General features: G+C 37.9%; 1 protein-coding gene across 2 annotated transcripts; it reads right to left on the bottom strand.

Annotated features, from left to right (window-relative positions):
• Window positions 1–1,508: 1,508 nt before the first annotated feature.
• LOC149019332 (kinase family with ARM repeat domain-containing protein) lies at window positions 1,509–18,977 on the bottom strand. Of its 2 annotated transcripts, none has more exons than XM_089153361.1 (11): window positions 18,624–18,977; window positions 18,408–18,497; window positions 14,980–15,032; window positions 14,643–14,718; window positions 7,387–7,448; window positions 7,212–7,290; window positions 7,019–7,078; window positions 5,229–6,884; window positions 4,172–5,041; window positions 2,188–3,311; window positions 1,509–2,107 (listed from the first exon to the last, which is right to left on the bottom strand). In XM_089153361.1, the coding sequence occupies exons 1-10, from the start codon at window positions 18,669–18,671 to the stop codon at window positions 2,205–2,207; spliced, it is 4,101 nt and encodes a 1,366-aa protein (XP_089009487.1). In that variant the 5' UTR covers window positions 18,672–18,977; the 3' UTR covers window positions 1,509–2,107; window positions 2,188–2,204. The 2 variants fall into 2 exon arrangements, with proteins under 2 accessions (XP_089009487.1, XP_089009486.1); XM_089153360.1 differs by having other exon boundaries at window positions 2,183–3,311.
• Between the last annotated feature and the right edge of the window lie 4,262 nt (window positions 18,978–23,239).

Consider the following 23,239-nt stretch of genomic DNA (forward strand, 5'->3'; position numbering starts at 1 on the left):
GCATTTGTCTTTCTGTACGCATTTTCATTAATCATCTCATCAATCAAATGCTAATATTGATGTCTATTGATTGATATTTTGCATCCGGTTCAATCCAGTGACGATTTTTCAAGCTTTGGGTGGGATCGGAAAGTGCCCTAGAGGGCCACAAAGGTACCCACTCAGTGGCCCTTTCACTTCTAAAATTAAAATAGATTGATTCCCTAATATTTTATTTTGGTAAAATGTTGATTTCCTGGTGTGTGATGCTTAATGTTGATGTTTTTGTATGTGTAATTTTATGGGTCATACCAAAACATTACTCACTCCTTTCAAACCAAAAGTTTGTCTCTGGTGGATAGAATACAGGAAGTGCATTTCTTCTATTGTTTAGAAAAATGATATGTAAAAAATGCAATATCCCCCACACTTGGCTAGAAGCCTTTAACATTAGATTTACCTTTTTATTGAATTTTTTTTTTAAATGTGATAATTCTTACCTATCAATGGATATAAATCAAATGGGAGTAAAAATTTGATAGGTTATGACTAGGCAACTAGAGTTAAAGAACCATTTGCAGCCATGAAGTGAAAAATGGAGCCTGTGTTAATGGTTATGCGCACAATCTCATCGATCCTAACACTAATGCAAGGTTCTATGGTACTCACAAAAAACTTCATTCCAACACAAAATCAAAGAGTATAAAGAAGTAAGAGATGCTAGTTGATAAATTCTCAAAATATCAATCTTAACGCTAGTTTGGGAGGTTTAATGTGAGTAGCTTTCGGACCACAAAAAAAAAAATATCAACCTTAACCCTCGTTGACAAAACAAGAAAGATGTAACTAGATAATTTAAAATTTGTATTTGATCCAATTTGAATTTATATTCGTACGATTTAAACATCTCAACACGTTTTATCAACAAAAAAAAAAATCCCTATACATGATAAGGTACAAATATGAAAATATATTTATCTAAAGCAATATCCAATCTATTTATATCCCTAGTTGTGACTAATAAAGCTTCAAATTGAATAGTTTTACCACGGTTCTTTTTATCATTTTCCTTTAGAAAATGTGGTTTCTTTTTATTTCTTTTATCTTTATTACGCTTTAAACCATGACTTGACTAATAACCCCCTACTATAATACCGTGATCGATCAGATCAACCATATGTTCACTCACAAGTCACAAGCTTCCATGGACACTTCCTTTTTCAGGTAAAAAGCTTCCGTGAACACTCGATAACATGGAAACTAACTTTTGGAAATAGGAAGCAAAAAAAGCTACTTTAACAGACAAATACCTGGGAAAAAAAACAAAAGTTAAAAACAGAAAAGCTCTGGTTGTTGTTGACCTTTCATTTCCTCACCGATTTTTACGGCTCCATTTTAGCAACAAACTACTGAAGGCCACCTAACTCACACCAGCTCAGCAGCAACCCTTAGTCTTTATATACTTTGTCTATATTCGTTAGAGAAGCTTTCTCTATGGAAACAAATTTTGTCGTACGCTGCTTGGCTCACATGGAGAATCGGGTCCAACCAATACTGGCTTTAAGAGGGTCGAACGGTCGAAAAGAGTTTGAATGGAGGTTTCTAACAAATCTAAAATTTCAGAGTTTGAACGGTCGAAAAGAGTTTTGAATGTGAAACTAATAGAGATCTGAAATTTTTAATTTTCTCAAATTGGGGGTGTAAGTTCATTTCTAGGGTCTATCAAGAGTAGAAATACACAAGGAAGATTACATCTACATCAAATTTCATATTGTACATAATACCTGCAAGGCATGCATTTAGTGTATGAGATGGATACAAATAGGGAAAACTTTCCCTTCTCACCAAGTGAAGGGTTTAAACCTACGAATTTAAGGTCACCATTATTCCATCTCTATGTGTTGGACATCTAAGGCTCTTCCCTGTTCCCAAACACCCATCCAAGTGCAATGATGGCCTTTGGTGAAGGAAACAGAGATTACATTAACAAGCCTCTGGGCCTTATATATATAGAATAGGAAGACCAAAAAAAATGAACCTCACCCAATTTCAAGACCTCAAGATTCGCTTGGAAGTCACCAATGGAGCTGAACATTCCTTGGATAGGGATTAACTAGCCTTGTAGCTCCTGCAAACACAAAACATGTAAATTGCAGAGCATGCATAACCGGAATTATGGACAGACAGAAAGCTGCTTGCTAACCTTACACTTATAATTCTTTCAGCTAGACACTGCCAGGAAGCCGCTGCAACTCCAAAGCCACAAGTGAAGCAGCATTAGCTACTTCAGGTGTACTATTGCCTCTTAGATCAGAGATAATGGCATCCATTCTAGTGATCTCTGACACTGAAATAGACAGTATCATTGCCTGAGACAAGTACTGCCTACATGAGTAGCCAACAGCATGCAGCATGCGTAGCAACATCAAATCAGAAGCTGCACGTTGCAATGAAACCAAAACCATGGTAACCTTTGAAAGATTAGTCAACAGACCCATGGTGCCTTCCCTTGGTGATGCCTTCAGTAACAAAACCACACATTCAGAAGCCAAATCTGTGACCCGTGTTTCATGGGATGCACACAAATCCAACAATACACCAACATTACTACCAAAGTCAGCAATATCCCTTATGCCATCCTTCTGAGCAACAGAGTCAAAGGAACTGTCACCTAGCAATGCTGGCTCTTTAGAATAGACAATGCCCTTTTTACTGCCTATGCCATGTATTAGGAATGCTTTACACAGTTCAAGAGTTGGTTCAACAAAATCATCCATCTCCCTTGCATTAACAAACTCCAGCAGATTGCCAATCCTCCGCACTACTCTTAATTGAGAGAGTACTTTAGTTTCCATTTCAGGAGCAGAAGCCAAAGCGAGACAAAGCTTAACATTGTTGACATTTGCACTAGATAGGTCACCAAGCAGAAACTCAAAGCATTGGGAAACCATTTCTTGATGCAGAATATCTGAAATTTTTATGTAATTAAACTCAATAAGCATCACAAGAAGCTTCTGAGCATACATGGGAATAGGATCTTCATCCTGAATAAAACTGGTGTAGAGAGGGAGAAAATGAGCATTTGATATGGACTTTAGATCCTTTGTTCTTTGCTCATCTACTGATGGTTCATCCAAAAAAATGACCATCACATCGAACATAATTTTCAGGCACAGGAATCTCGCATCTCCATCTTTGTTGCCATTGTACAACACAGTCAAACTAAGCAGAATTTGATGGATAAAAATGTTTGGCTGTTCAAGAACAACCGAGGGTTCCTCTGCAATAGACTCCAGAACTCGCAGGAGGGTAATTTGGAAGTCGTCTCTGCCCTGCATCAGAATGACATCAAGTATTTATCTGAATCCCACCAACTAAATGAGGAATGACATGTATATGTATAATTTTTTCATACATAGATGCAACCCAAGAAAGACTCCTAATATAGGCCACCAAGTTGAGACACTCGCATGGTGATCAGGCAATTTAACCCTAGGTTTCATTTTGTCACATGTCAAATTTCAGACCAACACTCATCAATCATTGAACCACATGTTTATGCATGTGGGACAAGGGACAGTGTGCCTACCCGTTACACGAACTTCCAGTCTGTATAAATTATCACTTAACAGATACAGGGCCTTACGGCAGTACTCTTTCCACTGCAATGTTGAGGAAACCAGTGCCAGTTTTTTCTCTAGTTCGTTCTAAAATCACAATAATAACTAGATCTTGCTCCAAATCAACCACTCGTAAGTTCTGAACTCATTAATAACTAGAATGCTTGGTGAGTATTTGAAAATTTGCCTAGTCAATCCAAGGCTCAAGTCTAGTCAAGATAATTAAACAGGTATTAGTATCCCTAATTTCAGAAAATTCATGAATCCTTTGCTTGCTTCAGTCCCCTAACCGTATTAACCACGATGGGCTATAAGCAATTAGTTAATTGATTTCTTTATGCTGAGAAATTGTAAGCCAATACCAGCCAGGCACAGGAAGAAAATGACAGTTTGCATGTTGTACCTAAGAAGCGTAGTGTTGGATGCAAGTTACTGATCCTAATCTCAAAGTCCATATGTCAGTTAAATGGCTGACACGATTTAGATGATCTCAAGTCATTATATAAGATATGGTCACAGATGATTATGCAAAATAACATGAAGATTGAGACACTCAGCCAGCAAACTCAAACCTGGAAAGATGACTCCGCAAGCTTGGTCAGATTTGCCAAATGCTGCAAGACTTGATGAGTTATAACTCTGTTCTTGAAAGACGAGCTTCCAACAAGATGGAGGACAACAGGAAACAAATGAAGGTTTGTCTTTGGCATGCTGCGACCAGTAAGAGTGGCAATCTGAGCATGGCGTCTCCCTCCCATAATTTGTTGAATATCTCCAGATATGGCATCCAGTAACCCAGGAATGGTTGTTGCCACAACCTGCAAAAAGACCTCCATGCACTGCTGCACATAGCTATCCTTTTCTTTCACCAATCTATCCACCATAGAGAGAAATTTTGCATTGCAAAAGAAATGCTGAAGCCACCTCCGACCATTCTTACAAAGGAGGGCCACAAAAATGACTGCCTTTCCCCTAAGGATCTCACTTGCCTGCTCGATTAGAGAGATCAGGCTAGGTACAAGATGTTTGTCCTCCAACAAGGGCAGTAGTTGCCTGCCAATATTTGTAAATGTATGGCTGCCAAGCAAGGCCATGTTTAGAAGGTTCAAGCTGATCTGTTGCTCACGGGGACTGCCTTTGACCAGTGCAGATGCAGTTTCCTTGAAAGAGAGCTTCTCAATTACTGGTTGTATGGTAGAGGCACTGAAACGAACCAGGCGCACCAAACACGATCCAGCAGTAAGCCTTGTGCTTTCCTGTTTCCCAGATGCCCTGAATATGTAGCAGAGGTTACTTATCACATCCTTGCTAGTAAAACGAGCTGCCCAATCCCCTCCTTGGCTGCAAACGTTTTCAATTGTTCTTAAAGCATAGAGCTGAGTCAAATCATCCTCTCCCTTCCGTAAAATAGATGACACCAATGAAAAAACTGGGCCAGAAACCTGCCGGAATATAAAGTACATCTATAAATGAAAATCCTGGAGAAAATCAGAGCATTGATGACAGCCTCAAATTACAAAGTTCTGTTTAAAAAAATTACTGCACTTTGAGATTCAATTTCCAATGAAAATTTGTTTCCAGCCCTTGACAGATGAACAAAAAAACCTGTTGGTAAGATTCAAGGCTTACCTGCCAGCCAGATGTGGATCTGCTGTCCTTACATGGGGACTCCAAAGGATTATTGTCTCTTGAATGCTCATTTTGAGTGGATATGTAGAACAGAAGTTCACCCAGAGCAGCCATAGAAAACCTCCTGATTTTTTCCTGCTTGTCTCTGAGGCCATCTGTCAATGCTCCCAAAATTCCAGAACTGGCTAAATCGTCTTCAATGAAGGTCGAATGCCTAATCAATAAACCAATCACGGAAGCAACTTGTACACGCAAGGCAGACACCTTTGATAGCCGGAGCATTCTGACAAGCACCAGCATTACTGGCCCATTTGTTAATATATTTGCAGCATCAACATTCCCACTTAGCATCTCGAGGTATTTGATAACATTCTGCTTCTCTGTCACAGCAGCATTACTGCTCAAAATGGATGTAATTCGATTATTATGTGTGTCACGCTGATCTTTGGACATCTTCACAAAATCCGTTGCTGGGAGTGCATCAAAAGGAAGTGAAAGTGAAGCATCTGAAGATTTATCATTTTTCCGGCTAGGCATTACAGGTCTGACTGCAAGGTCAGATGGATGCCATAACACATTTGAGATGCTGTTAGGTGATTTTGAAGAATCTGAATCCGATGCACTTCCTGATCCTGGTTTAACCCTTTGAGCTTTTCTCTGAATACCAACACTAGGTGATGTAGCAGCCACTTGAATCTGTTCTGAACAGGATTCTTGTTCAACTGGTTCTGGATCATCAGAAACAGATAAATTAGTTTCAGGTAGTGTATCTATCTGGTTAGTGCTATCATCAGTCTCTTCCATTTTCCCATGATCCTGATTTTGATTTGCCAGTTTCTCTCCTGGTGTACTGGTGGGATTATCAGAACAATCAGTTTCATCTGGTACTTCATCTTCGGTGTTCTCATTAAAATCAAGTTCCATGTCATTGTTTTCAATTTTAACTTCAGTATCATTCTCAGACCCATTAGCCAGAGGTCTGCGGTAATTTTCCTTCTCATTCTCTCTCTGCAGGTTTGATTTTGCTATCCTTGAGAGCCTTAGAAGATTCACACCTCTTGTGGCACTTGAAACATCTTTCTGTTTCTCCTCAAAAACTCTTCCAGAAGCCTTGGCTTGACCCTTCCGACCACTGTGCACATTCTTTACTGGAGTTTCAAAACCTCTTGTACCCACAATAGAATTCTCATCCTGTTTTGTTACCCCCTTTGGATCTTTTTCACGAAATTTGGGTGTCTTGTTTTGAGGAGGCTTTTCTCCATTACGTTCAGAAAGGTAAGGTTTCATAAAAAGTTCGATCATGTTACTGAAGGCAGGCTGACGAGGTAAAGGCACAGGAGTTAATTTTGTCCTCCAAAAGCTATGGCCACAAAGCTCAACCCAGTGGATTCTTTCACCTGGGTCCTTCACTAGAAGACTATCAATCAAATTGACGAAAGAGCAGCTTGTATTATCAGGTAGGGGTGGAATTGGATCAGAAAGGATAGATTTAACCAGCTGAGTAAACTCTGTCCCCACAAAGGGAGGCCTCCCAGTATAGCACTCATATAACACACAACCAAGTGCCCAGAAATCGGAAGCATAAGAATGAACTCCTCCATCCTGAAACAACTCAGGCGCCATATAGCAGGGTGTTCCACGCTTTGCCTGGGGTAACTAGCAGAAAACAAAAGAGAGGAAATAAGCAGATGCCTTTACCAGAAAACAATACACATGGTTAAAAAAAAGAAGAAGAAGAAGATCAGTATTTACAACAGGCACTGCACCATGGTAATTAAAGAGGAACCAACCAGGGAAGATGGAGTTTTAGATATCTCACTCAATCTTCTTGCTATTCCAAAATCGCAAAGCTGCAATGCCCCATAAAAGAAAGAAGCACATGAATGAAAGTAGACAACATTGGGAAACCCACATGCAGGATACCCGAAAATACAAAAACTGATCCACCCAAAAATAAAATAACTAATCGAAGCAGATAACCACCTTTGTGCGTCCATTCTCATCCAATAGTATGTTTGATGGTTTTAAGTCGCAATAAACAATTCCTTTTGAATGCAAAAACCTGAACAGGACTTGTCATTTGTCAAGTGCTCAACATTAGCTCAAAGATAAACAGAGTAATAAAACCACGAGTACCAACACCAGAAACATTTCTTACTGCAAGCCTTTGACAAGGTCACGGGCAAGGTCATGTATAGAATCTTCAGGAAGCTGACGATCCTGTGACAAAAGTACTATCTTCAGATTTTGAGAATAATAAAAGTTGGCATTTATTTTTCAAACCTGGAACTCCAATTCCCACTTTATGTTATTAGAAAAATGATATCTACTAGTAGATTTGGAGGCAGGAACAAAATAATTCCACAGTATATATTTGAAAATATTTGATACAGGAAACACCTAAAAAGTCATGAATGGACTTCACAAGGTAAGAATGATTACCTTTTGAGGGCAATCATCAATTGATAAATCGAAGCAACTTGTACAACAACAACAACCACCAAACAAGCATCATCATCAACAACAAGCAGCCTTGTCCCAACTAAATAGGGTCAGCTACAGGGATTTTTGCCTTCCAATCTACTCTATTTGAGGCCATACTAGATACAAAACCTAAGCTATGTATATCATTTATCACCACTTTTCTTGAGGTTATCTTAGGTCTGCCCTAGTTCTTCTAATTCCTTCAATCTAGATTAAATTGCTTCACCATACAAGGGCATTTACAAGCTCTATTGAATGTGATCGTCCCACCTCAAATGACTATCTTGTAGCTTGTCACTTATCGAAGCTACTCCTAAGCTAACTCTAATATAATCATTCGCTATCTTATCTTTCTTAGTGTTGCCACTCATCTGTCTAACATCCTTTCAACATTGGGTTTATCTATATGACGTTTCTTAACAGCCCAACACTTTGCACCGTACGACGGTCCTATAGAATTTTCTTTTGAGCTTTAAAGCATTACGCCAATCACACAAGACCCCAGACGCACCTCTCGACTTCATCCATCCTATTTAATTCTTTCAAAAACATCATCTTCTATATCACTTTTTTTATTTATGAAATGAGCCAAGGTATTCAAAATGATTACTTCGCCAAATCTCCTTATGTTGAAAACATGGACTGAGGTTTCCTAATTAGAATAGGATTATGTTTCCTAATAAGTCTAGAGTTTTATTTCTATTTGTTTTATACTTCCTTTTCCTACTTAGTATAGGACTTAATTAGGTTGTAACTATGAATACCCTATTGGGGTCTTGTGAATAATATATTTTTATAGGAGTAATTCCTCACATTACAACATTGTATCAAAGCAAGGTGCCACGGTTTTGTTTTCATCCTATAGAAATATTGTAGAAATTTTTTTTTGAAGTCGTTATTCACATGTTTGTTTTCTTTTCGGGTATCCTGGAAATGTATATTGGGTGATTAAGTGCATGTCTAAGAAAATTTTGTTTAAGGAATTTGGTATTTAAGCGGACCGGTTGTGTCCCTCCAGTCTTTTCTGGAAACTTTCCTAGTGTATTTTGATTCAACAATATACCAATTGGAGGTAACCTAAGGAGATATTTTTCACGTGAATTAGTGGGAGAATTTTGAAAATATTGCAGGGACTTTTTCGCAATTCTGAAAAAGTTAAGGGATTTTTTTACAATTTGTAACAATTTCAAGGACTTTTTCGTAAATTTTGAAAAAGTTTAGGGACTTTTTGAATAATTTCTCCTTGCGATGATGGTTGATCCCATATCTCCTTTATCTGGTACATCTGAAGAGTCTCCCATGTCTTTCATTCATAAGGATCAAGAGTTTTCTCCGCTTCAGATAACCACTGTGAAACTTAATGGGACAAATTATCTTAGATGGTCTCGTTCAGTTTCCCTCGATGTTGGTGCTCGTGGTCTTACTGGCCATCTTGATGGGACTTCTACAAAACCTTCCACACCTGGTCTGCAACTTTCCAAGTGGTATACAAATGAATGCTTGGTCATGGGTTTTCTCATCAACTCCATTGAATCTAGCATAGCAGAGAGTTATCTCCTCCTTCCTGATGCGGCAACTATTTGGAAAGTTACTAAAGATACGTACTCCAAAGTTGGCAATGATGCACAGTGCTTTGAAATTAGACGAAAAATCAATCAGTTACAGCAGAAGAACCTTCCTCTTTCTCAGTACTATAACACTCTTTGGGGATATTACCAGACTTTAAATTTCTATGGGAAGTTTACACCGAAGAATGCTGAAGATGCTATTGCCTATCAACAATGGGAAGATAAACAGAGAGTTTATAATTTTTTGGTAGGATTGAATATAGAATTTGATCAAATTCGTGCACAGATCCTTTCTAGAGAGCATTTCCCTTCTATGGCTCAAGCCTATGCCATGATAGATACCGAGGAGGCGAGGACGATCGAAGGACAGCTATGGTACACACTCAAACATCTGATAGATCTACATTGGTAGCTGATTATGGCAATAATAAATCTAGTTCTGGTAATATTTGCCCTCCAATAAAGTGCAAGTATTGTGGAAAAGAGTGTCACACAAAGGACAAGTGTTGGAAGTTGCATGGACGTCCAACAAATTCCCGTGGAGGAGGTAGAAATGGAATCAAGGGCAGCAATCAAACATCTGCAAATCAAGCCAATTCTGACACCTTGAGTACTCCAACACCTCTTTCCTCAGATGAGCTACAGCACCTTCGCCAATTGATGTCCAGACTTGACTCATCTTCTCCACTATTGACTTCCAGTATGAGTATAGCCTCTGTCATCGATCCCTCTATTGATCCACAAATTCCCACAGGTATTTTTGGTTGTCACAATGTCAATTTGACTTATCCCTCCTGGGTAATCAACTCTGGGGCAACCGACCATATGATAGGCTCATCTACTTTGTTTAATACTTATTCATTTGTCCCTATTGCTCAAGATGTTCGAACGGCTGATGGGTCTCTCTCCCCTATCTCTGGGAAAGGATCTATTATCTGTTCGCCTTCTCTTACCTTATCTAATGTCATGCGTGTTCCTAAGTTTTCGGCTAATCTTTAATCTATTAGTAGCCTTACTCATGATATGAAATGCAAAATAACTTTCTTTCCTTCTTATTGTGTTTCAAGACTTGGAAACCGGGCTTACAATTGGTAGTGGTAGACAGAAATGGGGGTTCTACTTAATGGATGGGTCCCCGTCCCCATCAGCTTTTTCTACGGTCTCTAGTTCCACCTCCCCTGCACTTTTTACCTTATTACAGTGGCATAGTCATCTTGGCCACGTTCCTTTACCTATTTTGTCCAAATTATTTCTTGATCTGATTAAAAGGTGTAATTTGAATGATTTTTATTATGAGGCATGCATTTTGGCCAAACAGATTAGGCATGTTTACCCTATTTCAGATAATCGTAGTAAAATTCCTTTTTTAGTCATTTACTCTGATGTGTGGGGTCCTTCTCGGACCGTGCCTGTATCTGGTCATAGATGGTTTGTTACATTTATTGATTGTTGTACTAGGACCATATGGGTTTACTTACTTCACCAAAAAAATGACGTTTTCTCGTGCTTTCAAAATTTTCATAATATGATTAGGACTCAGTTTGGGGCGACAGTCAAAATCCTTCATATGAATAACGGAAATGAGTACTTGGGTGGCGCATTCCCTTCCTACTTAGCAAACCATGGAATCATACACCAAACTAGTTGCGTCGACACTCCACCTCAAAATGAGTTGCCGAACGCAAGAATAGACATCTACTTGAGGTAACACGTTCCCTCATGTTTTCTATGCATGTGCCTCTTCGGTTTTGGGGTGAAGCCGTTCTTATTGTGGCATATCTAATTAACCGAATGCATTCCCGAGTCTTAGACCAACGCTGTCCCCTTGAGGTTCTTTTAGGTACAGTAGTCTTTACAGTCTCACATAAGGTTTTTGGATGTGTTGCCTTTGTCCGGAACCACCATGTTCATGGAAAGTTAGATCCTCATGGGTTAAAGTGCATTTTCTTGGGTTATCCTCTCACATAGAAGAGGAATAAGTGTTATCATCCTAGTTCTCGTTGTTTTTTCATCTCTATGGATGTTGTGTTCCAGGAACAAATTCCTTTTTTTCCCCTATACCTCTTCAGGGGGAGAGTTTTAATGAAGAGATTCTAGTGTTGATTCCTCCTTTCGATATTTCTTCTGAGATTCTTGCAGATGATCCTCCTTTGGAAGATGGAATGACCGGACAAGAACAGCTAGTGGATGATATACAGGGGGAGACTAGACCTCTAAAGACCTATACAAAAAAGCAACAAATGACCCCTTCTAAACCAAACCAATCAAAAGCTTTGGTTCTTGGCCCTGAACAATCCGTTCATCCAGGTGAGTTTATCTTTGACCCTTCTTCTAATCCTACTTTGGACTCCCAATTGTATTAAGAAAACAGCCTCGAACTTGCAACAAACATCCTATTTCCAATTATGTTTCATATTAGTCTCTATCTCCAGAATTTCAAAGTTTTATTTCCTCCTTGTCCTCTACTTCTATTCCTAACACTTGGCAGAAGGCATTATCTCACTCAAACTGAAAGAAGCTATGGATGAGGAAATGCAAGGTTTGAAAGAAAAAATCAAAACGTGGGACTTGGTGACTTTGCCCATAGGAAACTAAGGAAAGCAGACTGTTGGGTGGAAATGGGTGTTTGTGATCAAGTAAAAGGTAGATGGGACTGTTGAAAGGCACAAGGCAAGATTGGTGGCCAAAAGTTTCAATCAGACCTATGGCGTTGACTACCAGGAGACATTTGCCCCTGTTGCCAAGAACACAGTTCGTACTATTATTTCATGTGCAATTAATAAAGGGTGGAGTTTACAACAATTAGATGTGAATAATGCCTTTTTGCATGGAGAACTCCAAGAAGAGGTATATATGGATATACCACCCGAGTATTCTACTACAGAGACTTATAGGAAAGTGTGCAAGTTAAAGAGTGCTTTATATGGGTTGAAGCAATCTCCAAGAGCGTGGTTTGGAAGGTTCCATTTGGCCATGATATCTAATGGCTATAAGCAGAGCAATGTAGACCACACTTTGTTTATTAAAAGAGATGGTTGCCACACTACTATACTTTTAATATATGTGGATGATATTGTGATCACAAGCAGTAGTGAGGATGAGATTTCAGCATTAAAGATTTTTTGGGGAACTGAATTTGAGATCAAAGATATGGGAAAACTAAGATATTTCCTAGGTTTAGAGTTGGCATATTCTACTAGCGGTGTATCTCTATCCCAGAGGAAGTATACATTGGATCTTCTTGATGAAACTGGAATGCTAGGATGTAAGCCTGCTGAGATTCCTAGTGAGCCTAACCTACACTTTAAGGCAAAGGAAGGATAACCAGTTGACAAGATAAGGTATCAAAAATTAATTTGAAAATTGATCTATCTATCTCACACTAGACCTGACATCACATTTGCAGTTAGTCTTGTTAGCCAATATATGCATGATCCCTATTCCTCACATTTGGATGCAGTACATCGGATCTTGAGATACTTGAAGACTACTCCAGGAAAAGGAATTTTAATTTCAGCTCATGGACATTTGAAGATTGAGGCATATACAGTTGCAGATTGGGCAGGATGTCCAGATGATTGGAGGTCTACCTCTGGGTATTGTATATATGTGGGAGGTAACCTTATGACTTGGAGAAGCAAGAAATAGGCTGTAGTTGCACGGTCCAGTGCCGAGGCCGAGTTTAAGGCGATTGCTCAAGGCATTTGTGAGGTACTATGGCTTAAAGGGCTGCTTCAAGAGGTTGGGACAAATTTGGAGGTTCCTATACAGTTATACTCAGATAGTAAGTCAGCAATCAACATAGCTCATAACCCAGTACAGCATGATAGGACTAAGCATGTGGAGATTGATAGACATTTCATCAAAGAGAAGCTTGAGGTTGAGCTAATCCATAACACATTTGTTACTTCAAACGAGCAACGGGCTGATGTGCTCACAAAGAGCTTGAGCACGAAGATATTCAATTACATTATGAGCAAGTTAGGCATGATAAATATCTATGCTCAAACTTGAGGGGGAGTGTTGAAAACATGGACTAAGGTTTCCTAATTAGAATAGGATTATGTTTCCTAATAAGTCTAGAATTTTATTTCTATTTGTTTTATATTTCTTTTTCCTACTTAGTATAGGACTTAACTAGGTTGTAACTATAAATACCCTATTGGGGTCTTGTGAATAATATACTTTTAAAGGAGCAATTCCTCACAAATTACAACACCTTATCATGTTTCACCGCCTCATCATACGCCTCATCCCGACCAAAGTTACATACTAGATATTTCCTCTTTGTTTTACTTAGGGTAAAAGATCTTTGATTCCAAAGTTGCTATCCATGATTCTAACTTGGTATTGGTTCCTACTTGTGTCGCATTCATCAAAACAATATCATAGCAGAAAGCATACACCAAGGAACCTCATCTTAAATGTCTTTGGTTAATTCATCCATTACAAGTACACATAAGTATGGGCTTAAAACTTATCCTTGATGTAGCTCAAATGTAATTGGGAATTCAGCACCTTGTCCCCCCCCCCCCTGTTCTTACACTTGTCACTAGACCATCATACATATCTTTAACTATGTTCACATATTTACTTGCAATATTTCTTTTGTCAAATACATGCCAAATTAATGCTCTAGGGACTATATCATAACTTTTTTCTAAGTCAATAAGGACCATATGCAGATCCTTCCTACACTCTCTACACTTTCCATAAATATCCTTCTAAGGTAAATAGTTTCACAATGCTGCTGCTGGTCCCAAGCCTACGAAAAGGAGGAGGGCCGGTGCACTAAGTGCTAGCACCCGGGAAAAAAGGAATAAGAAGAACAACCAGCCAAACCCTTTTTACATGGATTCGACAACCACCAAACATGCATTAATGTAGGTTTTAATAAGACCAAAATTAAAATTAACAAGCAAGTCTTGGGATAAAAAATAGGAATGCAAAGAAGTGATGGTGGTGGAACTTCAAACCACTCTCCTCTAAATAAGAGCCAAGATAAATCCAAATAATTTCTTATATACTAAACTTAGAAGTTAGAACTACTCAAAGCAAGAACAAATTCAACTGAAATGAATAGTACACAACTAAGCAAGAGAGATCTTCAATTCCCTACCATGGTTAGATGATATTGACCTGATACTACAACTCCACCATTCAATATTGGAGCCATTTCTTGAATGCAATTACCTTAGTCATTCACTTATCAATTTTATGAACATGTATCAACATACTCTTGCATGTGTTCTTGCATAGAAACAAATTCAGAGCAAAAACTGAGTAGCACGGCTATCCCTCTCCAATAAAGAAAATGATATAAATACAATAGCAACACAGAAAAACTAAGAACCACAAGTACCTGCCGTAATAGAGCCATGAGATCACCACCGACACAATATTCCAATACCAACCATAAGTGGGCAGAAGTCTCATACCTGAGGGTTGCACGAAACACTCATACTTAGTAATTTAGCATAACCAGAAAACAGATAATTAAGCATGCCAATTAAGTCCACAATTAGCTCTGAGTAATTGATATATGAACTGTAAAAATATGAAGGGTAAATTTTTTTTTATTACAAGAAGATATGCAAGTCTCTATCCAGACAGATTATCTAAAAGCCAATACCATCTGATGATATCTACAAATGAAAACATGTATTGTTTGTTTTAAGTATGTATCCAGCATGCCTTACCATGAATAAAACTTCAATACATTTGGGTGATCCAAAGAGTGAAGAATTTTAACCTGCAATAAGCACCCAGCATAGAGATCTGAAAATGGTATACTCGTAATAAAACAATAAATTTCCATGCAAGTTTTACATGCATTTGATTAGCAGAAGTATAAGAAAATGAAGAGGACATGAAGTTGAAGTTATGGGTGACACATTAGTACAGAAAATTATTCATCAGGAAAAAGAAAGTGCCTACGCACAAGACCTCGGAGATAATGATGACAAGACAAGAGAAGATATATGAATCATGCTCAAGGTCAAGGGAAGTTGGTTTCAACCTTGGTTAAAACCAAAATATTTCCTGAAATCACTGAATTTTCATTAAAACTCTTCATACGTTGGTGGTTGGTCTGGTTTGACAATTTTGGTAGTCGAATCACCATATTTTAGCTCGATGCCTCATGGAGACCCCATCTAATAGAACTTGATTGAGCAAGCTGCTGCTGCCTCCCTTTCATTCGTGAGATCTGGTCTAGTGCCTGAAATCTAGGCTGAAGTTATAGCTTGGGGATTAATATCCAGGTTGCATGTTCCTTAGTGTGTAATACCCAATCTGCTGGTTGGAGTTTGACTTGCTGATTCATTGATCCAAAAGCCCCTTACAACCTCCATCAAACCCTAGAATTTCCCCATTCACTGAAATCTGAAATTCAAAGATCCTTGAAGTTAAAGCTCAATTCCAGAACTTCCAAACATCAATTGCTTCACAAATTCAATCTTAGACCTCCCCAATAGTGACCTAAACCCAATTCCCTTCTGAAGTAGGCTCAATAAGATTGAGGGCCAATAACCAAAATCTCTAAAAGAACCAACCTGAATTGGGTGGAGAAAGGACCCATATCTTACCATTTCTTTGGAATTGTTTGATCGTAGCCTGACACACTACTTCAGTGGCTTGATATGAAAGACAACCAGCTCTACAACTTTGAGTGCTATATCTTCCAAAACCAAGTTGTGTACAGTTTGATTTGCGACCCCCCACTACATTTGCCCTTTTGATATTTACTATATTTTGTACATTTCGGATATAGCATGTCCCTTATTTTTTTTTGTCAATGAGATCCACACATGCCTGAGATTCCATAACGAGTAGATACCACCTCAGAAGCATAATCAATTTTCTGGTTAAATACATCATGAGATGTTTTTTATACTTTCCACAAAATACTAGGGCATGCAGCGCTGAAGAGGGAATTTTGAATTGGGGTACTGAGAAGTCTATTTGATTAAAAGCCCTAGAGGTGTGAGAGGGACAGACATACTGTTTCAAGGTTGGAACCAAAGGCTGCGTTTGTTTGGAAAGGTGGGGGGGGAAAAAGGGGGTGGGAAAAAAAAATGTGGGTCCCATGTGTAGTGGGGTGAGGGAGAAGGAAAGGAAAGGAAAGGAAAGGGTTTTGTGGAAAAGTGATAGGGGTGGGTCCCACTTTTTCCCCAACTTTCCCAGTCCCACCAAATATGTGGGGTTTTAAAATGGCTGGGGTGGGAGTTGGTGCCCATCGGCAAGTTTCCTGATTAAGGAACTTGTCTCCCACTTTCCCACCCCAAGCAACCAAACAATCTAGCATTTTGGGATTTAAGGGAAAAGTAAGAAATCTACACACTTTTCAAGAATTTTCCCACCCCTTTTTTCCCACCCCACCTTTATTCCAGCAAACAAACGCAGCCAAATAGATATTAGAAGATAGGTTTGTTGAAACACACAGTCATAGAGTGTTAATGCTTCTGAGTGACTATTTTGTTTATCAATTCTCAAAAATTGAATGGTTGGATTGCCGACAAACTTGGATCCCAATTAGTATAAGGCAAAAGGGATGAGCTTTAAAGTTGGAAGGGCATCCGACAATTGGATGGAGGTAAATCTGGTTTCTTGATTTGGGTATCTTGAATTACTGGTCTCAATAGGAAGCTGCTGGCTTGTGGAGTTCTGATGGTGGGAATGGCTTTCGATAGGGATCAACTGTAGAAGGTGATGCGAGGGATCTGTGGGTGAAATTCCCGATCAAACTAGTGGAAAATTTCCCTGCCATTTAGAAATCTCAGATTGGTATGTTTTTTATGTACATGTGATACCTCTGGGAAGGGTGGTTCCACTCTAATTATGTTGCTTTCGGGTAGAGGGAGTGAAGTACAGATCGTATAAAGTTGCTGTTCGCAGGATCAGTGCATATGTGTTCCACCAACCTGTAATCCTTGAAGATGCTATGAAATTCAACTTTACCAATATCTAGTTGATATGTGTTAGTTCAGAGAAGCAATACTTGCCAAAGTTCAATATGTGGAAAAAGAGGCAACTGGAACTGAAAAAGAGCTAAATGGGGATACTTCCAGTGCATCAGTTGCTAGAATACAGATGACAACGCCCATCTGTAGTAATTGAAGTAACATACTCAGAAGTTGAGTGAACCACATCCCAAAGGTACAAAATATGGCACAGTTAGAAGCATTTAAATGTGTCAGGCAGGTAGTTTTTATCAGACTTGAAAAAAGCATCAACACTCCCAAATAAAATTCAAAATCAGTTGTCATGGACTATGTTACAAGTGAAATTCCACTCCCAATTGTAATAAGGACCAAATCCAAGAGGGACCTCTAGAATAAATCTACTTTGGAGCCTTAATTTGGTCACCATACAAAGAAACATGGAAACTTTTCTAATAATCAAATTATGTTTGAGCTAATATCCAAGGATGAAACGCCAAGATACTCCAATTAGGATAATTTTAATCATGGGAACAGTAAACAAATCATCAAGTTGCTTTGTTCCAACTGTCCTATTTAGTTAGAAAATAAACAAAATCAAATGAATTCTCCATCTGTAAAATAACACAAAAGCACAACTAAACATAAATAGCTCAACAGGGTATTTGCTAAGTATTACAATGAAAATATCGGTTAATTTCGTTTCACTTATGGTACTTGTCACTTACTTCACTGCTAACAGTACAAGTTAAGTCCATCTGCCTGCAGTACGAAATAATGCAAACCCACCCCAAAGTGGCATAAGGTAGAATAGACCTAGAAATCCACATAGTATTCCAAAACTAGGAAAACTCAGACTGCCTTAGGCACAAATCTCCAAATTTTAAAGCTGTGGGAGGCGTTGAGAATAAATTCATAATAAATACAATCTCCCTAAATGAAATTATCTAAAATAATAGAAGTCAAGACACAGTAGAGCTTGCAAGTTGGAAATAAAACTAAACATGCAAACATATAGCTATCAATCAAGTAATCAGCCACTCCATCATAAGCATCACCTACTGAGTCTATCAGATGCATAATCCGGAAAATGGGAAAATAATTGGTAACTTTTTTTTACTTCGCTGAGAACTCAAAACAACAGCATTGTGCAACAATGCACTGAAAAAGGACAAAAAAATGCTTACTTCTTGAAGAACTTTGCTCTTTTGTGATTTGTCAACACTCTTTATGGCAAAATACTCAATAGTCTTCTTCTTCCTCCCTTTGTATACGGTCTAACAATCAAATGCACAAAGAAGAGGAAACGAATTACTTGAGACTAAGTTTACTCAACCGAATCTGTAAGAAGCAACAGTGAAGTAAACCCTAAAAAACAAAAACATTTACAGAACATCTTTTACCGAGTATTTCCCCCTGCCGATAGCTTCGTAGATGTGATATTGGTTCATGATCAAAAGCTCAGTCGCGATCTAGGGTTTGATTACTGAGAGCTAAGCTTTGTGAGTTGCCGTTGCTCGCTGCCTTCTTCTCTGATTTAGTGGACGAGCGTGTAATTGTGAAACTGAGTTCGCTAGTGAAAGATTCAGGGAAATACTAGAACAGAGATTACAACATAGATTGCAGATCCAATGGCAGAAATGAAAAAAAAAAAATGAGAGAAGATTATCAAGAAGAGCTTCGAAGCATGGAATGAACTGTGACAAGTTCTGAGTTTGAAGATAGTGTGGAAAGGGTTAGAAAAGAGATTTTGAGAACTTAGGATAGGCGGGAAATTAGGAAATTGAAACTAAGGAATAAAGTTAAATGACGAGAGAGAGAGACGATAAGTAAAAGGTTAGAAAAGTAAAATCACATGAAAACCAAGCTGGTAACTGGTTAGAGCGTTCCACGTCATTAAAGTAAATTGGGAAAAACAAATTTCATGTCTGTTTCTGCAATATTGAAGTGAAGCTCATCGTGACTCGTGAGTTGATCTGCAATTTTAGCGTTACTATTTACCAAACACCTTTTTTACTGTTTTACTCAAATTTGTTTGGGTTTTGGGTAGAAACTTAAAATTCCATTTCTACCCAAAGAAGAGAACACAAAGTCAAAACGCCATAGACCAACATGTGAAAAGTGTTTTACGAAACTATTAAATTACAAACGTAACTAGGTCCCACTCTATATAACAATCTCACTATTCAGGTTAAGAAGAATTACTTGTTTGAGTCACTTGGCTGAAACTCGTGTTTATCAAGAAGAGAAAAAAAAAACTCGTGTTTCATTGCTAATGCTGCGCAAAATTACGTTTGAGTTACAAGTGAAACTAAAATCGTTGGATCTTGCTTTAATGGTGTGTCCAACGTGGCGGCGCCTGTGATGCCCACCTTCAATGCACATCATATGAATTCTATTATGTCTCAACCACTCAAAATAACATTTGCACATTAAACCAATTTAAGTAAGTGATCGAGTTTGAATCCCCTCAAAGCAGTAGCCATAGCCTTGCCTTTTTGTTGCCCATGAATTATTTCATCATATACAACATAGAAATAAGGAGAAGAAAAGGTGTTGGCCATGAAAATTGATATGAAAAAAACCTATGATAAACGTGAGTGGCCATCTATCTTAGCCACCTTGTGAAAGTTGGGGGTGTTCCACCAAGTGCACTAGTTTGGTCATGGCATGCATTTCTACTGCTTTCCTATTATTTACTTGTCAATGGAGTGAGAGAGGTTCTTTCTCCTACTAGAGGCATCCGACAAGGGGATTCCCTGGTCGCCATATTTGTTCATCATGTGCCCACAAGTTCTTTCATCTATCATTTAACAAGATGAAACCAGTCAGCTAGTCTTTGGTGTTAGAATTCGTAATAGAGCTCCTCGTGTTACTCACTTATTGTTTACGAATGCTTGCATATTATTCTCTAAAGTGAAGCTTGATAGGGTGTACATGCTTAAGTAGTGTCTCGATATAACTACAAGGCTAGTGGTCAAGCTATCAATCTCAAGAAGTCTATGGTGACCTTTAGCCCCAATACCCCTAGGAGATTTAAGGCTTGGTTTAGTAGAGTGTTGAAGATGCAATACAACAAAGGACCTAGAAAGTATCTGGGACTACCAACTGAGTTTGGTGTGTCCAAGGTGGAAGTGTTTAGAGAGCTTACTCAAAAAACTTGCAAGAGAATTAAGGGATGGAAAAATGCCTTATTGTCAACAGAGGGAAGAGTCACTTTGGTGAAATCTATTGCAGGATCTCTTTCAACATATGTTGCCTCTTATTTTCAATTACCCAAAGCACATCATGAGGCGAGGAAGGCAATGGCAAACAATATTTGGGGTCAGAAAGAGGATGAAGGGAAAATTCATTGGGTATCTTGGAACAGGATGTGTAGAGCTAAAGAAAATGGTGGACTGGGCCTAAGAGATCCAAGACTTCATAATCGGGGCTCTACTTGCAAAGGTGGTGTGGAGTTTATGGCAAAACCCAGACTCTTTTTGGGCTAAAATAATGAAGTCTATCATCATCTTCTTTCCTTGAGGCCCGAGTTTGTAATTGTCCATCATGGGCCTGGAGAAATATTCTAGTGAGCCATCTTAAAATGTGGTAGGTTTGGGGAGCATATTCCTATTTGGGACTCTATCCTATTTGGGACTCTAATATTGAGTTCCAAAGCTTTTAAGGGTTCAGAATTTCTTCACCCAAGCCCATCCAGACTGAAGCACATATTGTTATGGATTTGATTGACCAAATCAACAAGGTGTCCTTGTTCTCACTTGTTAGAGATTGGAATCCGTCATGCTTGCCTTTGAAGGACCTGACTAGGGACAATTTAACAAGTTTTTTTTTGGGTGATCTTCAAAAATTAAAAAAAGTAAATCATAGTTACCATCCTTTATTTTTTGTTGGGGTAAATATTTACTTACCTCCCCTATTAGTGATTAAATAGCATTTGAATCTCTTTTTAGTGTAATAATATCATTTACCTCCAATTTTTCTTTGCAAAGGTATCAAGCACCTTTTCTGTTAATTTTTTTCAATTAAATTATACTTTTACCCTGAGATACTTCTCTAAAACCCAAACCACCCATGACATAAAAGATGTTTTAGTTTAAACCCAAATCACCCTCAATTATCATCATAATCTAAGTTAGTTTGGGGATGTTTTTGAAATTTGTCTCAATAAATAATTATGTATATATTGTCATCTATTTTTTAAGGGTAAATAGCACTTACCTCCCCTCTTACCCGACCAAATGGCACTTGGATCCCTATTTGTTGGATAATATCACTTACCCCTTTCTTACTTGACAAAGGTATCAAATACCTCTCTTCATTTAACCTATGCAGTTAAGTTATACTTTTACTCTTAAATAATTCCATATATAGGGTGTCTACTTAGCATGTCGACTTTCCACCATATCTACAAGACTACAACGCTGACACCCCGAGGTTAAAGATCGTAAATAGTTGGATGAATCTTACAATCCGGGGTGTAATATCGATGGGTCAAATTATAAGAAGGTATCGTTGCCATCCCTCACATATCGAAGTACCATTCTTGCAAGCAAAGGGATTATAGAACATAACGTAATAGTTCTAATGGAAAATATGGCAACTACCAGTTTAACACGGTTCAAGGATGTCTATGTTCTCCAAGATATAAGATACATAGCTTCAAAATTTATGCATTTCAGTGCAAGGCACATTTCTAGGAAATCCAATGTAATTGCGGATATCCTATCCAGGAAGGCATTCAACCTTACAAACCGGGTAGAATGGCCTATTTCCAGCCAATGGTTATTAGAGCTATGCTCGGCCACTTATCAGGTTTCTGAATAAAGTACTAATTACCAAAAAAAAAAAAAAAAAAGGATGTCTATGTTCTTTACCAATTATCCTAAGGTTTATCTAATAATTTTTTTACTATATTATTTTGTCTTTTGTCTTTTTTATTATTTTAATTTTTTTTATTATATTTTTAAAAATCTTCTTGGTTATATTTGATAAATTTGAATCCTCTAGGACATCTTCTATCATGGTTGGATTTTTGAATGTGTTTAATTTCAAAGCAAGTTCCTCTTTGTTTAGAAAATTAAAAAATATAATTTTAGGAAAATTTTCAGTGCCAATCCTTGAGTCACCCACTAAAATTAATGTCACCCTTTTTTTTTGGTAAGAACCCCTTGAATTATTCAATTTATCAATCAAGCTCCCTATGAGGAAAAATATATCAATGATACCTCTGTCCATAGCTAAATGCTCATGTAAGCAAGTTAATTTTTTTTATAAGACAATAATACCCTTCAACAAATAACTCTTGAGACTAGTCTTCATTTTCCTCTACCATTTGCAAATACTCTTCTTTTCTTTCAGTTTTGCATATTCTACATGTTTTTTATTCTCTCACGAGTATTCTTTTGTTTTTCCCTGTTTCTCCATCTTCTTCTCTTAATAATATATGGGGGTAATATTAAAATTGGATAAATAAAAACTAACTTAGACTAATGGTGTTAGAAATAAAAAGTCTAAAATTGATAAATTGGGTAATTTAGGATATAATAATAATAATAATAATAATAACATGATGATTAATTGATATGATTATGATAAGGAAACAACCTATTAGATTAGTTAATCTTCGAGAAGTGACTCAATTGGCAAAACACCAATGCTTCCACGAGAATGTCAAAATTCGAATTCCCTTGGGGCCAGAGATTAAAATCTCACCTTATATTTAAATTATGTATATAATTGCTAGCTACCATCTAAAAGAATACTTTTTTTTTACCCTCCAAGGAATACCGTGGCTGTTATTTCATTTTATCATGAAATACATGTAAAATTAATAACTAAGCTAATTGTCACTGTTTATTTATGTGGACTCTACCATAAAGACTAAGGAATGATAGCTATCTTAAATAAACAATGGCACAAATAAAATTTACCAAGTTTGACATTGGGGGTGGTGGTGGTTGGCAAGGAAAGTGGATGTGGTGGTTCGTTGACGGCGGTGGTTAATTTTCGGTGAGGC

This window comes from Hakea prostrata, chromosome 4 (assembly GCF_041222555.1).
Source record: "Hakea prostrata isolate BN-2017 chromosome 4, UWA_Hpros_2, whole genome shotgun sequence".
Taxonomy (NCBI): Eukaryota; Viridiplantae; Streptophyta; class Magnoliopsida; order Proteales; family Proteaceae; genus Hakea; species Hakea prostrata.

Coding starts and splice junctions, on each gene's coding strand:
- LOC149019332 (XM_089153361.1), bottom strand. CDS start 18,671: ATGAACCAATATCACATCTACGAAGCTATCGGCAGGGGGAAATACTCG. Junction 18,498..18,623: donor TCGGCAGGGGGAAATACTCG/GTAAAAGATGTT, acceptor TTTGATTGTTAG/ACCGTATACAAAGGGAGGAA. Junction 15,033..18,407: donor AGAGCAAAGTTCTTCAAGAA/GTAAGCATTTTT, acceptor TGCTTATTGCAG/GTTAAAATTCTTCACTCTTT.